Source organism: Pelecanus crispus, chromosome 18 (genome assembly GCF_030463565.1).
Source record: "Pelecanus crispus isolate bPelCri1 chromosome 18, bPelCri1.pri, whole genome shotgun sequence".
In the NCBI taxonomy this organism is placed as follows: Eukaryota; Metazoa; Chordata; class Aves; order Pelecaniformes; family Pelecanidae; genus Pelecanus; species Pelecanus crispus.
In genome coordinates this window covers 4190428-4205460 of record NC_134660.1, presented here as the reverse complement: position 1 = coordinate 4205460, position 15033 = coordinate 4190428, and the positions used below count along the sequence as shown (strand labels likewise).

The window sequence follows — 15033 nt, the reverse complement described above, 5'->3', positions numbered from 1 at the left end:
ATTTCATATATTTCTGTTTAAAATGAAAAGCCAGTGCTGAGCCAGCAATGTGTTAGGAGCCCACAGCCTGATGGTTTTGTTTCTCAATACCATCCTTCGCCGTGGCAGAGCTCAGAGGCTGGGTACGCTACCCCCGGCCACCTTGGAGCCTGCTGCGAGCCAAGGGCTGGTTACTGCAGGTGGAGAGCCAGAAAGCCTTAATCACAGCCAACAGCCACGGGCCGTGTTTCATCCGAGCTGACAAGGCACCCAGAGAGGCCATGGAAGTCTCGTGTGCGCAGTGTCCCCATTATATTGTCCTTTCCAAGTTCAGAAATGTGGTTTATTTTGCCGTATTTATATTCTGTGCTGCAATGCTTCAGGGCAAAGGTGTGTTTGGTAGAAAACTGATCCCATCTGCCTTGCCGGGATATTTTTGGATACTGTCAGTGACATTTAAAAAGAAAACCCGGTGAATGGGAGCTGGAACAAAGCTTTTTGACCTGGCAGAGGCTCGCACCAAATGGCCAGGCGGTGCCACGAGCAGGCTGGTGCCAGCAAAGGAGCAGGGGGAGCGGTGGATGGAGCGGTACTGGAGCAGCCTGCAAGTGCTTTACAAGCAAAGAGAGATTTTGTGGGCCTTTTTTTGATATTGCAAAAGAAAATAGGAAAGTTGGCAGACTGAACTGAGAAGATATCACCAGTTTTCTGCTTATTAAAATAAGTAGGCAGAATATAGTGGGTTCTAGCAGAGTTTGAAGAGCTGGGAAAATCAGGTGACCGGGGAAAAGAGGAAGGTTGTGTTGTTTTTCTTTTTTTTTTAATTGAGTTGATTTTCTGAATGAAGAGCGGGATCACAGTGGATGAGTAATGTATGGTAAGCCTGACATTCCCCCCGTTCACGGGAATCTGTTGTTTGCAGATGCTACCTTGCTGTAAGGTACTCGGCTAGTGCTCTCTGCCTGCTTCTACAGAGCTTGACGTTTGAAAACAGCAAATAAAAAATAAGTTCAAGAAAACAATCACAAGTTATTGCCAACACCAAGTCCTTTAAACAGAGCTTGGAGCACAATCCTATCACTCCCTGCTCAGCGCAGTGCTTCCGATATGTCAGTTACTGTCACTGTCCGTCTCTGTGAGCAGCTACAGCTTAATTTCATTTATTCCTCAAGTGGCAGGTCCAGTCATTTTTCAGGATCAGTGCCTGTTTTTACCAACTGGTTCATCTGGATTCTTGTCACGGGCTGTTAACACTTGGTACTCTTAAAAGACTTTGCCCACCAGAATACATAAAACTCACCAAACAAAAACCGCTGCTTTTAACAACTTGCCTGACTCGCGTCTGAGGAAGATGCATTTTTTTGTTCTTTTTCTCTTTGCTAGGTTGTCGCGTATCACTACTGCCAGGCTGATAATGCCTACACCTGCCTGGTGCCAGAGTTCGTGCACAACGTGGCCGCCCTGCTCTGCCGCTCACCGCAGTTCGTTGCGTACAGGGAGCAGCTCCTGCGCGAGCCCCACCTGCAGAGCATGCTCAGCCTGAGGTCCTGCGTGCAAGACCCCATGGCCTCCTTCCGGAGGGGAGTCCTGGAGCCCTTGGAAAACCTGCACAAAGGTATTGTAATGACACTTCCTACGCTTTCCCTGAGCTCCCACACACCTTTTTTTTTAATCGTTATTTTTAAAATACTGCTTAGTTGCATCTGGGCTTTTAAATGAAGCGATAGGTCAATCCCGCATCGCATCTCAGGAGCTGCAGGGAAGAGGTGGGATCTGGAGAAGCTGAGAATATGCCATCGTGCTTGTCTGGAAGCGAGGGGTTAACCACCCCTCTCCTCCTGATGTGCATTTCAGGGCCATAGATGAAACGCTTATGACAGCATGCGTTTGGCTTTCTCTTTTCTTGCTTTCTTCCATATCCCCAAGCCTGGCCTCACAGTTCTGAAGGTGAAAACAAGCAACAATTTCCATGCACAGCTCTGCTTATGGCAATGTGTTCTGATTTATTTGTTTAGAGGGTGAATGTTTTTCCCTTTCCCTGCCATTATTTAGTGGACTTTTGAGAATTTGAAGCTTTCACCAAAAGAGCTGATACCATAAAAGCCTACAGATACCCTGTGTAAAGCTGCTAGGGGAACTGGTAAAAAGCCTTATCCTGATTACAGATTTCAGAGCTTTTTCTAATGCAGCGTTGGTTTTGTCTCCTTTTCTTTCTTTCCTCTGCAAGATATAACTAATTCGTTGTGACAATCGCTAAATTTAAGATCTTTGCTCGTTGCCATGAAAACTGTCAGAGCGTTGCAGAGTTCAGGACTCTGTTGTCCTGCAAAACGATGTTTATTAAAATGACATGCTGCAAGTTGGCTGCAAAAACAGTTCAGATAATTTTCTGTTACCACCCTACATATGACAGTGCAGGAGCCAACATGAAATAGATGCACCTTCTACCAAATTCAAAGCTCTGTCGTTCAAATCAGCTCTTCAAAACACAGGGTCCAAACTCTGAGCGGCAGCATCTGGGTCCAACACACGTGGTTCCACCAGGCACAAAGCACACGTAGAGCCAGCACAGCTCGACAGCAGTTGATTTTCCTGGCATGGAGAAATGTCACTGTAGGAGTAGCATGGCTACTCTTTCCTACCAACACTCATGGCAAAAAAAAAGATACATTTGGGAACTGCTGCTCTAAAGGAAAATAATTCATGGTTATTACAGTAACTCATTGGGAGGTATTCCAGCTATTGAATTCAGAGCATTTCAGAGGATGCTTATTTTTCTTGCAAGCAGGTTGACCTTCATCTGGTCCTCAGTCCTGGGGGGTGAAAAAATTTTATATGAAAGCTTTTTTTTTTTCCCCCCTCTTGGGCTCGGCACTCAACACAGCTCCAATGGAGCCAATGATCTGGATTCCCATCGTTCAGCCTTGCTGATCGGGGGTACTGGCAAGCTAATTTGCACCAAGTGTTTTGTAACAAAATGAACAGTGTCTGGAAATTGGTTTTAAAATATATAACATTTAAGACTCTGTAAATATATCAGCAGGCCTTTTATAAGGTGCTGCTGAAGCTTTAATGCTACTGGGACAAAATTACAGTGCAGCCGTTAATGGTGAATGTCACTGAGAAAGTTAGATTCATGTTTTTCAAATACATTTTTTTTTTTTTAATCTCAAGGAATCTAAATAATGTATAGGAGAACAAAGTTCTGATTCTTCCCCTGTTCCCTGCTTTCTCCTCTCTCCCTCAGGCTTTATAAGAAACATGAGATGTGGGTATAAAACTCGGGCGCTGCATTCACTCCAAGATTTCAGAGAGTCATAAAGTGTATTTTCTAGTGTACCCAATAATCTTACCAAGAAGTTAACTGAAAAAGGATCTATGGTAATTTTAGTGCAAAATGGGTCTTTTTCATATGGATATTAACAGTATGTTAGGAAATAAATGCAGCTTGGTAACGTAAGGCAAGGATGAGATGGGAATTCGATGCTCAGCAGTACCGAATGCAGGGTGTTTACAAATTTCTGTTCTCCCTGGAACACCACAGAGACAGACTGTTCATGTCATGTCATCAGTGAACATTTTGTGCTGTTTTTTTATAGAAAATTTCCTGATGCAATTTAAAGTCAAAGGGAAAAGCTAACCTGCTATTGGGAATACTGACCTTTTGATAGCAGGATTTTTCCACAGTACTTTGCAAAGGAGAGCAAACTTTATACAGATCAGAATCTGTAGTACATGTTAATAGCATAAGCCAACAGTAGACTCATGTTTCCCACCCGTTTCTGAGTTTATTAGGCAAGATTACCTTTGAGAAGATACCACTTAAGCTCAAAATGCAAGTCTAAAAGGATCTGTATCATTGGTTATAAAGCTATGCTCAGCTCTAAGCGTCTGATGTAGAAACACTGACTTCATTGTCCTCGTCCATTTGGTTACTGTATTCACCAGCAAGAAAAACATCCTGTTTAAAAAGTCCATGATTTGCTTTTTGTACGATCTTTTTTACTCCTCCCGACTCATTTGTAAAAGAGGTTTGGTTACAGACTTGTGATCAATCTCCTTTACAACACTGGAAGTTCAGAGTCCTTTTGAACAGTCTTTGCTGAACAGAGGTTGTAACCTCCAAAATGTCGAATGACCAGCCCCATGCGTGCAGATGATGGTTTACTTTCCTCAGATAATTGTTTTGCCTGTGAATCAGGTTTGCTTCTGTTTGAAAACACTTGCCCAGACCTCAGTTGAGGAAGAAGCCAGTGCCCAAAGTTCAGATCAGAAGGATCTGGAAGTGTTGGGGAGGTGAATTTCTTGGTGAACGTTCATTTAGCAGGTGCAAAAATTAAGACATGCTGACATCAGCGTGAGAGTTTAACACCAAAACTACGGAGAACCACTAATAATGTGTTTATTAAAACTTACCAGAAAGATACTGATTCATATCAAATAACATCAGGCTTTGTGGAAGAGGTAATTTTTAAGAAGAGGACGAGCTGTTTTATCTGTGGGATATCACAGTTGTGTATGTCATAACTAAAATATGTATTTTACAAGAATTGAAATAGCATATGCGTGGGCCTACCTCTGTGTATATGCAATTAATGTATCATAAAGGTGCTGCTGCTGTGTCTTTTTTCTTCTTTAGCAATGTCTGATGATGCTTTAAAACACTGTAATGCCTTTGCAGTACATGATAGTCGTGTGTCTAGCCTTTCAAATAAATGCTTTTTCTTTTTCTCTCAGAGAGGAAGATCCCTGATGAAGATTTCATTATATTAATTGATGGTTTAAATGAAGCTGAATTTCACAAGCCAGATTATGGAGACACTATAGTATCATTCCTGAGCAAAATGATTGGAAAATTCCCTTCCTGGCTGAAGCTGGTAGTGACAGTCAGGACAAGTCTACAGGTATGCCGAGATCAAGAATTGTGATAAACTGCATCACTGTCACGATGGGCTTTGAAAACGAAGATCTTAGTGGATATCTGGATTTGCTTAAGACCCTTTATTTCAGGTTATCCTTTTGGCTTTTTTGTCCCCAAACTCACTCTACAGCGTTGCGAGGATCCAGCATCACTTACTCATGTCAATAAATGTTCATCAGCAAATAGTGTAGTTCACTGGAGTGAGACGGCTCACGTGCCAACAGGCTGCTTACTCGCTGAGCGTATTAGGAGGGCAGGGCTTGATGTCTGTCAGCCTGTGCTGCTCGAGAACATCCTCTCCTCCGTGGGGAAGGGTGAGGAATGCATATCTTCATACCCCTTCTGCGTGCCCCAGAGCGTGAGAGTGTGATTGTTTCAGTCAGGAGGAGTCAGTGTTGGGCCAAGACATTATTCAGCTCAATGAAGAATATCTTGAGCAGGTGCTGAAGCTCTAAGCTGAATGTTGTTTGGGTTATTCTTAAGTATTTTTATTTTAGTTTGCAGCTGGGCAGGTTTTTACCTTCAACCTGTCCTTAGCTGCTCCTCACCACTTTCTTGGCATAAGGATTAAGCTGACCTTAGTTTGTTGGCTCAACTGCTCATCTGAATGGAGCAAGCTGGGAAGCAAACACAATGACCCAGTTAGGGCAGATCTGCTCTTTCAACTGTTTCACAGTAGAGCTGGTTGATTTGCAGCATCACTTGTGGGAACATTCACACTGAGCGTTGGAGCCAGGAGCCCAGAGGAGACAGACATCAGAGGGACGAGACACACATTTAGGAGCCAGCTCAGAGCCACTCTTCAGCTGGACCAGCTGGTCCAGGCAGAAAGGCGTGTCTGCAGCCCTGCGTTTCTCATTTTTTCATTATTAGCCATTTTTTCATTAGCACAGGGCTGCACAGTTCATTTTTATGGAGCTCCATTAAGCAGTTTTACTGAGATTTGCTAATATTTACTGAGATCCTCAGGTTGATTTACAGTGGTCCTCCTGGCAGGGAGCTGAGTGCTGGTTCCAGCTCCATCAAGGCAGCCAGCTGCTGCACGCTGCCTTTGTAGCTGGGAACAGCAGCTGCTCCCCAAGACACCGGGAGAGCACAGCCTATCTGCTGGTTTGTGCTGCAGTTCTTTTTTTGCTCAGTAATGGAGTAGATTAAGTATCATTTGGAAGAAATCTTTTTGTAATTGTAGGTAAATTGCATCCCTATGACTTGAATACCTCATTTAATTAGGGCTTTTGCAGCCCTACAGTTTTCACTGCAAGCTTTAGTTTTGCAGTGTGCTCACCCTCTTTTTTTTTTTTTTGGAGAATTGATGGCTTCTCCTGCAACTGCCTCGTCCAGCTCTATTGTATCATTTCTCCCTGGTTCACAGTGACCGAGAGCCCATGACGCAAGAATTGCTTTAGAAAGGCCTTTGATGATCTTTGGTTTATGTTGCATAAGCATCATCAGTGAGCTCAGCAGATGAGAGAATCCCTGGCCACACTATCCTGCAGCAGATAGATGTATTTGTTTTGCACTGGAAAATACACTCTGTTATCTGTCCTGATGTTTCGGTGCATTGCCCCGTTACTAGCAGCCCTGTGATACGGGAGCACGCTCCTGGGGAGGTACTTAGCTCGGCTTCAGCAAAATTTCTTCTGGCCTCAGACCTGTCATCTGGTTGTCAATTCCCTCTGACATGATGGCAGAATGGGTGGCATGTCGATACGTGATTGGGATGGGGTAGGGATAACAAGGCCACTGCTCTGTGTGAATTTCCCAGCCCTTTCCATGGACGCGGTATTAGGAAGAGTGTCCTTCATTTTTATTTCAGTCATGTTTCACATGCAACCTGCTTGATTATAGATGAGATTGTGAGGTCCTGAGGGCACAAACTGCCATCTTGTGTGCTTGCCCTGATGGAAGATGTCTTAAAGGAGTCTCAAAGGTGCTATTGTAATATGAATTAAGTTTACTTAATGAATAATAAACACTGCCAGCATGAGTATTCTTCTTTTTTTTTCCCTCTTTCTTTGTAGGAAATAATTAAGCTGTTGCCCTTCCACAGAATATTTTTGGATAGACTGGAAGAGAATGAAGCCATAGACCAGGACCTGCAGGCGTATATTCTTCATCGGATACACAGCAGCTCAGAGATCCAGAACAACATCTCGCTGAATGGCAAAATGGACAACACTACATTTGGCAAACTCAGTTCCCACCTCAAGACCTTGAGCCAAGGGTCCTATTTGTACCTAAAACTCACTTTTGATCTCATAGAGAAAGGATACCTAGTACTAAAAAGCTCCAGCTACAAAGTAGTCCCAGTGTCTCTGTCAGAAGTTTACCTGTTGCAGTGCAATATGAAGTTCCCAACGCAGTCTTCCTTTGATCGGGTTATGCCTCTCTTGAATGTGGCAGTGGCATCTCTGCATCCATTAACAGATGAACATATTTTTCAGGCCATTAACGCAGGTAACATTGAGGGCACTTTGGAGTGGGATGACTTTCAGCAGAGGATGGAGAACCTTTCTATGTTTCTTATCAAACGTAGAGATATGACGCGAATGTTTGTTCATCCCTCTTTCCGAGAATGGCTTATTTGGAGAGAAGAAGGTGAAAAGACCAAGTTTCTTTGTGATCCTAGGTAAGCAAATGCTCTGAGAAATCAGAGTTTACAAATGTGTTCATCTCATACTGTTATCTGAATCATTTCATTTTACAAGGTTGGACATGGATGTGTCTCACCTGACTTTGGTCTGTCTACGCTGTAGATCTCTACATCTGTACTAGTCACCTTAGATCTTTATGTTGTTCGTGGAAAGAAATAAGCACCCCCTGGGCACACAAGTGACCTGGCACACCTAATAGTCATCTTCAGAATGAGATCGGCTGTTCCTCAGAAGGCCCCAAGTTGACTGGCTCCCATACAGGCATCACCAGGGATGTCTGCATTTTGGCAGATTACTCCTGCCAGCTCAGACTGGAGAAGGGGAATCATCCTCCCTTTCTCCAGAGGTACCAAAACCACATGAAGCAGAGGATAAGGAGATGAAGGATGAACAGTGTGGCTACGTCTTTTGCGGTTGGCTTCTTTTTGAAGCTGTGTTCCTTGTAGTCCTACTAAATGTCTTTTTGAAAGCAAAATAAGGAACAGAATCAGGCCCTAGCAATTTTGGACTGTAAATGCATCCATAATCTCTGTCCTGATAGCAGCTGAGTTCCTGGCTTAGCTCACAGGGAACGGAATTTAATCACGGTTAGATTTATATTCTCTAAACCAAATGATCACTATTAACAATGTTATCTTTGTTTCTACTGAAGAGTGGAAACAGACACTCTTGACTGTAATTCTGGCAGTTTATCCCCATAAGCTTTGCTCCATTTGGCCTGTCTATTTCTTAAAATATGATTATAAAAATCAGGGAAACTCTTGGATTCAAGGCCATGTCAGTGCATCTCCCAGACACTATGGTCAGTCTGAAGAAAATATGATGGTATCGGCTGGAACTGAATGGCCACCTGGCTGATTAAAGCAGCTGTAGCTGTTAGCAGTGTCAGAGTAATTTACCACTTTAAATTTTGTGGTAAACAGGCTGCATTAGAAAAATACTCTATAACTCATCCCAATGGGCGTCTTCTCTGTTTTAGTAGGTTCTGCACAATAGTTGTATCGAGCGAACCCTTTGTAAAGCGTCTCACAGCAGCAAGTGTCTTTATATCAATCAATGTTAGTTATTTAATACCCTTCCTCGGAGTCCATAAGTACTTGTCACTGCGTAATGCTTTTCCACCCTGTTTGCAATGCTGTGCGGCACTTATGTCTACGGAGCTGAGAGCTTTCTCCCTCCCAGTCACTCCCATCTGGTGCTACTGGTTTTGTCTGGCCCCCACGGTTTTGGCTGGCCCGGCTGTAAGAGAGCTCGTCGTCAGCCGGGCGAGGGGACAGCAGCCAGCATGCCGGGCAATTACCACTGATCACACAGCACTTGCCGTAACGAACCATAGCGAGAGCAACTCAGAAAAATCACTACTTTCCTTTGTTACCACGAAAAGAAAATTAAGGTGCAGGATGCTTACCTGGTGGGTAAGACACCCGCATGTGTTGGGTGCTGTGTGTGGTAGTGATGCATACGGCTAGGTAACAGCGGGGGCTTTGGTCCTCTGGGTGCAGAAATACTCCTCTTCATTCTCACAGCCATGGGTAAGGCATTCTCAGAATACCAAATTCAGAATGAAACTCAAACGTGCTGCATTTTAGGTGGTTTCACACTGAAACCAGGCATGCAACCGTATGTGATTTTAGCACAAAGGCACAAATCAGCCCATATTTGCTCCACAAGTCACCAGCGATGTGATAGATCTCTGCTCAGGGTTCGGGTTTGGTGCTGCCTTTCGTGAACATCACAAACACATTGCGCTGCACTCCAGAGCATTCAGGAGACTTTTGGGCGTCACTTTTCATCCCGTCTGTGCCATTTCACCTGGTAAATTAATGGTGACTTTGCAGTGTACAGGAAACGCTCATGCTCTTTGCAAGTAGGGAATCCCTGCAGAGCTAACCTGAGTCAGCTCCTTGCCACTGGTGAAAAAGTTGAAATGCATATAACGGGCTCCCACTGCCTTGAGTGTGAGTCCATACGTACTGGAGGACTAATAAATATCTCCAATGTATAATGTGCACTAATTGCATTATACTCTGATGGTAGATAATGAAACAGGATACGTTTCAGTGATTAATAGACTGGACCCGCTGAGATTCAGCTCTCGTTCTCCTCAAAGTCCTCCTGTCCAGCTCTCGGGGAAGAGCTAATATTGAGATGTTGAGCTCAGAGAATGGTAAACCCTTAGCAACGATTAAGATAAGTAATGATTTTTCATTTTATTTCTTCTAAAAGAAGCACAGCTTGCCACTGATGGAGCTCATAGGAGTAGCCTATGAAAATTTGCCTGCGTCTGGTTTGTTCACAGCCAGTTTGATGTCTTTCTGCTTGCTTGGGAACTGAGAAGACATGGCAACTCTACAGACCGCTCCCGAAGTTCATCGTCTGGCGTTGCAGAAATGCGCCGTTCACGTGAAGCTTGTTGACCTTGCCATGTTGATACGTAGAGTCAGGCTGCTGAGGCTGAATTTTTCCCCAGGAGAAGAGCTTTGAAGTGAATTGTGGTTTTGTGAAGCTGCTTTTAATTGACTTACCCTGACAGAGTGTCCAGGTGTGAGGACATTACAAAGGAAATTGGGATAATGGGCCTCGTGTCCGCGGCACTGCAGCTGGGGTAATCTTCCTCGTTTCATTAATGGGAATGAGTTCCCATGTTCTCAGAAGCACAGAAAAGAGGGGAGAGGAAGAACACAAAGTCCAGAAATTATGATATTTTTCTATGCTTCTAAGATAAACAACAGATCTCCATCCTCCAGATTTTTGGGTTAGCCTGTTGAGGTGCTAACCCCCTTCTTTGCACGCTCACCGTGCGTTTGCTGTCCAAAGCAAAGGCTAATTGGCAGCGAAGAGGAATGCTATCGCCGCAGGCTCTCCGGCAGGGACCCCCCCCAGCATCCACCGTTGTTTAATAACAGGGCACCAAAAAAGCGTTTGTCAGAGCATTTAACCAGCATTGCAGTAATGACTTCCCCAGCCCGTCACTGTAGCACTATTAACCAAGCATCTTAGTTGACAAATAACATAAAACATTTTAGGGAAAGACCCAATCCGTTGTGACTGGTGCACGGAGAAAGTGGTTATTATTGTACGTTCGCTCTTACACTTGTATTTCTTAACCTAAATTCTGCTATAATGCTGTGCTGTTTTCTGCCTAGACTTAATCAGAAACTTCCATGCAATTATCTTCCATACTTTTACAATGCTAATAAAATGTTTTATCCCCGTGCTGCTGATGAAGGGACTGTGAGAGAGACAGAAGTGAAGTGATTCGCCCTGGCAAGGCAGTAAAAGAGCTGTAGTCAGATACAGACCCCAGAAGTGAAATTACGCTATCTGGATTTAAGTATCAACATCTGGGTTACTTGTCTAGACTTGCTTTATGGTCAGAGGAGAGAAATAAGAATGATTCATTTCATCATGAGCTAAAAGGCTAAAATAGGTCAGATGAGGAGTGCCTGGGAAGCCTCTCCTCCTGTTGATGTATGAAGGGAGCTCGGGGTGACGGGCTCACCAGGAGATGTGTCCAGTATTGACAAATAAAACTGGATGAGATGCATCTGTCCAGGCTGCTCTTCTAACCAGTACACAGGGTTTTGAGGTAGATTCACAGATGTTCTTTTCTCGTACAGGAAAACTGAGGAAGGAAGAAGATACTCTCTATGCTGTTGCACGTGTATGTCTGAATTTGGGCTGCTGGTTCTCAGGGTGGCAGTGGACCACCCAACCTTGTGCATGCTGGTGGTGTGTCCCCTATTATCGCCACTCACTCTGGAGCAGGGTAGAAACAGGCTTTTTCTCTGCACTGCTCGGGAAGCTTTCCAGCATCCGCGGGACCTTAGCAAAATGAAGCATTTAGATTTTCACCTCAAGCGCTTCACCTCTGGCTCGGATTCATCTCACCTAATTTTAGATGCTTGCGATCCACGCATCTGTTCCTCAGGCGGTCACTCTGGTCTCCTTTAATACTCAAAGCATTTCATCTGGCTTGGTTTAGCCATTGACTTGGATGAGCTGGATCCCGTACCTGATCCCCTCTGCTGCTTGGAGGGCAGTCCGGGGTGACTCGCTCGGGCGTGGGCGTGCCGCTCCCAGGGAGGTGACCTGCACCGGGCTAGACCTCAGAGAAGACGGGAAGCTGCAGAGGTGGTGCCTTGGGCGTAGGCTTGCTCCTCTTTGCTGAACTCTGGAAGTGCAGCCCAAGTGTCTCTCCCACCCGGAGCTGCAGTGTTGGATAGGCAGAGCAGAAGCTCTGCTGAGCTGGGCTTTATTAAGGCCAGTCCGCAAGTAAGCGTAACAAAGAATGCTTTTTGTCTGCAGAAATTAAACTGCTCCTTAACACGACGGAGGCTCTATTCTGCTTCTGGCTCCTTGCTGTTGCACAGATGTTTGGTTAACTGCACTTAGCCTGTGGTTTACCATATGATGGGGACAGAAGCTTTTTTCCTTCCATAAGAAGAGCGAGAGCAGCGAGGACAGCAGTCACCGGTGCGATGATGGAGGAGGGTCTCCTGGTAGAGGACTTTGGAGGATTGTCCTGCTGCGTGCAGGATGTTTTCACTGCGTGGAGATGCAGAGCTGTTCTCATGGATACTACAGATGCAGTGTTAGTCTGAAATCCTGAACATCTGTGACCGGGTTTCCAAAAAAGCTGAATGCTCAGGTATGGAGAGAGACCCGCCAGGCATTTGGCATCTCTCAAAATCAGGGCGTTGGTGCCTTGTTCAGCGATGGCACTGCTGGGATCTGGCTCTGAAACCCAAGCTTGGAAATACTGCATGAGGAACCGATACTCTGCAATAGATGTTCTCTTCAGTGCACCAAGACTTTATCAGGCAGCTCCTGTTCATTAACTTTATTAGAAGATATCTAATAATCGGGGATATCACCAAAAAAAATCATCAGGGAGAAGTCCTGGTGGCTCCATTGTTGAGGTTGAGGGCATCTCATCTCTCCCCTCCTCTTCTACATCCGCAAACCAAATCTGTCCCTGTCCCTGAAACCCCACGTCAAGGCACCCCGCCTGGATTAGCATGCAGCAGCGATCCAAACAGAAGTATGCATCTCTAACCCAACACGCTGAGTTGCCATGGTTTCTAGCAGAGCTGTCTTTTAATACAATACAGTGTAGGTATTTTGCGTTTTCCTTTTTCTCTCGGGAGGTATGCTGCAAGTGGAGACTTTCCCTATGCAAAATTAATGTTTTTATGTATTACCCAGCAGAATGATAGAGTGTATACATTAGAAAAAAATAAGGGTGGTTTTTTAAATTTTGACAGAATGCTTAATCTGATTGACAAATAACAATCCCCAGTCAAAAGCTAGTTAATTTAGAAAGTTTGGAGGAAAAGTCGTCAGTGAAAATGATATTTACAAGAGTTCAGGGATACAACAAACAGCTTTAAATGGGGGAGTGTCCTTACATTACACATCAGCTTCTTAAAAATTATCCACAGTTAGCTCCTCCGTACATAGCTCACTTTGTCATTACAGTGCATGGATTAGTTGTCTTTATTCCTCTTTAATATTATAAAATTCTGAAAACACTCTGCCTTATTGTTAACTGAAATGATCAAGTGTTCACCAAAACTCAGGCTGTCTTAAGTGTTTTCTCTGCATTCACATGGGATGGATTTTACTCAGCGAAGCAAAGGTGCTATTTGAATTCAAGGTGAGGCAAAATAATGGGTTTAGCGTTTATTTGAATCCCTTATATACTCATGCAGAAAATGAAAAATAATGCAGTGCCCGCTAGCGCCTTGTGAAGATGGAGATGGAATAATCAGATTTTCACAAGCGGTCAGCAGTCAGTGGCAACCCCAGCTCTCGAGGTGCAGCAGGGAGCTGAGCACTGCTGCTTCCATTATTATTTAGCATTGCTTTACTGTTGGAATTAACTCTCTTAATGTGTTTTTCATGGCTCTAGAGTGCCAGCCTTTTAGCTCTGTGTGTATTGTAGCTCACACTGGGCTTTTCTGAGTGCCCCTAGGTACAGATACATGCCAGCACTCGGTGCATCAGCAGAACCAGGAGGGCTGTGTTGTAACTTGTCGTTTTGCTGTCTCCAGCTGTGGGCTGGATGCCACATGTCACTGAAATACATGAGGTCAGTTTTTTTCCTTGCCCAGCCTGCTGTCCGGTCATCTGAACTTGTGCAAGGCATGTGCTGAGTTAGTATAATTAATTACCAAATCACCACAGGATGTGGTGTTTTAAGATCATTTCCACAGCTGTAATTTTGGCAGAAGTGTGGAGTGTGGTAGAAGCAGTGGCTTACCTGTGATTTGGGGCAGGGCTTCGTCTATACCCATAGCATAAGAACGAGAGTACAATGGTTCTTGCTCTTTTAATTTACTCCTCAAGCGGACCATAGTGAGTGCCATATTTTTGGATCACAAAGATGAATCCATCATAATGTTCTCCATTTAATTGGAGGGGCAAACACAATCTGTTCACCAAACGGTAGGGACCTGATGGAGTGCTGACTCTGGGAATACAACTTTTAGGCTTCCCATATGACTTCCAGAATAAAGTTTTCCTGATTCCGTGACTTGTAACCTAGTACATTTTGAAATATAAAAAGAGTGGGCAATAGCTCAACAAAATGAATGTAGGAAACTTATTTTATGCGAGTATCTATGTCGCCAGCATCTCTAGATGTTAACTCTATTCTCATGCAGAAATACAGAGCCAAAAAAATAAACAATTAAAGCCATTGGTAGCAGGTTGGGCAGCCGCAACAGGGACTTCTCTGGGCGTCACAAGCCAATGCTTGTGTAATGCGGGGTTCAGGACAGGGTGCACGCAGAAGACAAGGAAACTTGAACTCATTCGTGTTGTGGCTCTGTGTCTAGCGAAGTTGCTTAGCTGCAGGTTTTTCCTGTGAAATTTGGGCAGGGCTGCAGCATCAGTTGGAAGAGAAAAGGAGAAATGGGAGACAGATTATAAATCATGACAGATGAGATGGAGAGCAGATGTGATTGCTACCACCATAAAGGACATCAGTAGAGCAGCTTGTTTTAACTGGCTCATTAGACATGCAACCTAAGCATTTGGATGCAGAGAGGTTTTTGAATATATTTAGTGTCTTGAGTTACTGTCCTTATAAAATCTTTCTCTTTTTTTCTGGACTGTACTTCTGTATGCTGTACCGTTTTCACATCTAAATGGAAGAAAATATTCATGGAATAATCCATTCTGTGGCACGGAGCCACCAAGAAGAGAGAAGTGGAGTTAATCAGAGGCAATATCAATGCTGACCGAAGAAAGAAACGTTGCTTAATTTGTTCCTGTTGTTTCATAGAATCATAGAATAGTTTGGGTTGGAAGGGACCTTTAGAGGTCATCTAATCCAACCCCCTTGCAATGAGCAGAACCATTTCATTCCACAAATCTTAAGACCCACTTACGGAGCAAAGCCATCTTCCAGCAGTTCACTAGAGAGTAGCCCTGCCGTTGTTCCATCTTGCTGCTTACATGGTCATTTACTCC

The 15033-nt window shown here is 44.2% G+C and overlaps 1 protein-coding gene across 3 annotated transcripts in view; it reads left to right on the top strand.

The window, feature by feature from the left end:
* The window catches only part of TANC2 (tetratricopeptide repeat, ankyrin repeat and coiled-coil containing 2), a 212134-nt gene that overhangs the window by 160078 nt on the left and 37023 nt on the right, over positions 1-15033 (top strand). For all 3 annotated transcript variants that reach the window (XM_075722714.1, XM_075722713.1, XM_075722712.1), the window contains 3 exons: positions 1363-1594; positions 4717-4883; positions 6922-7529. In XM_075722714.1, the coding sequence (XP_075578829.1) occupies positions 1363-1594; positions 4717-4883; positions 6922-7529 (1007 nt within the window). The remainder of the gene's footprint in view (positions 1-1362; positions 1595-4716; positions 4884-6921; positions 7530-15033) is intronic.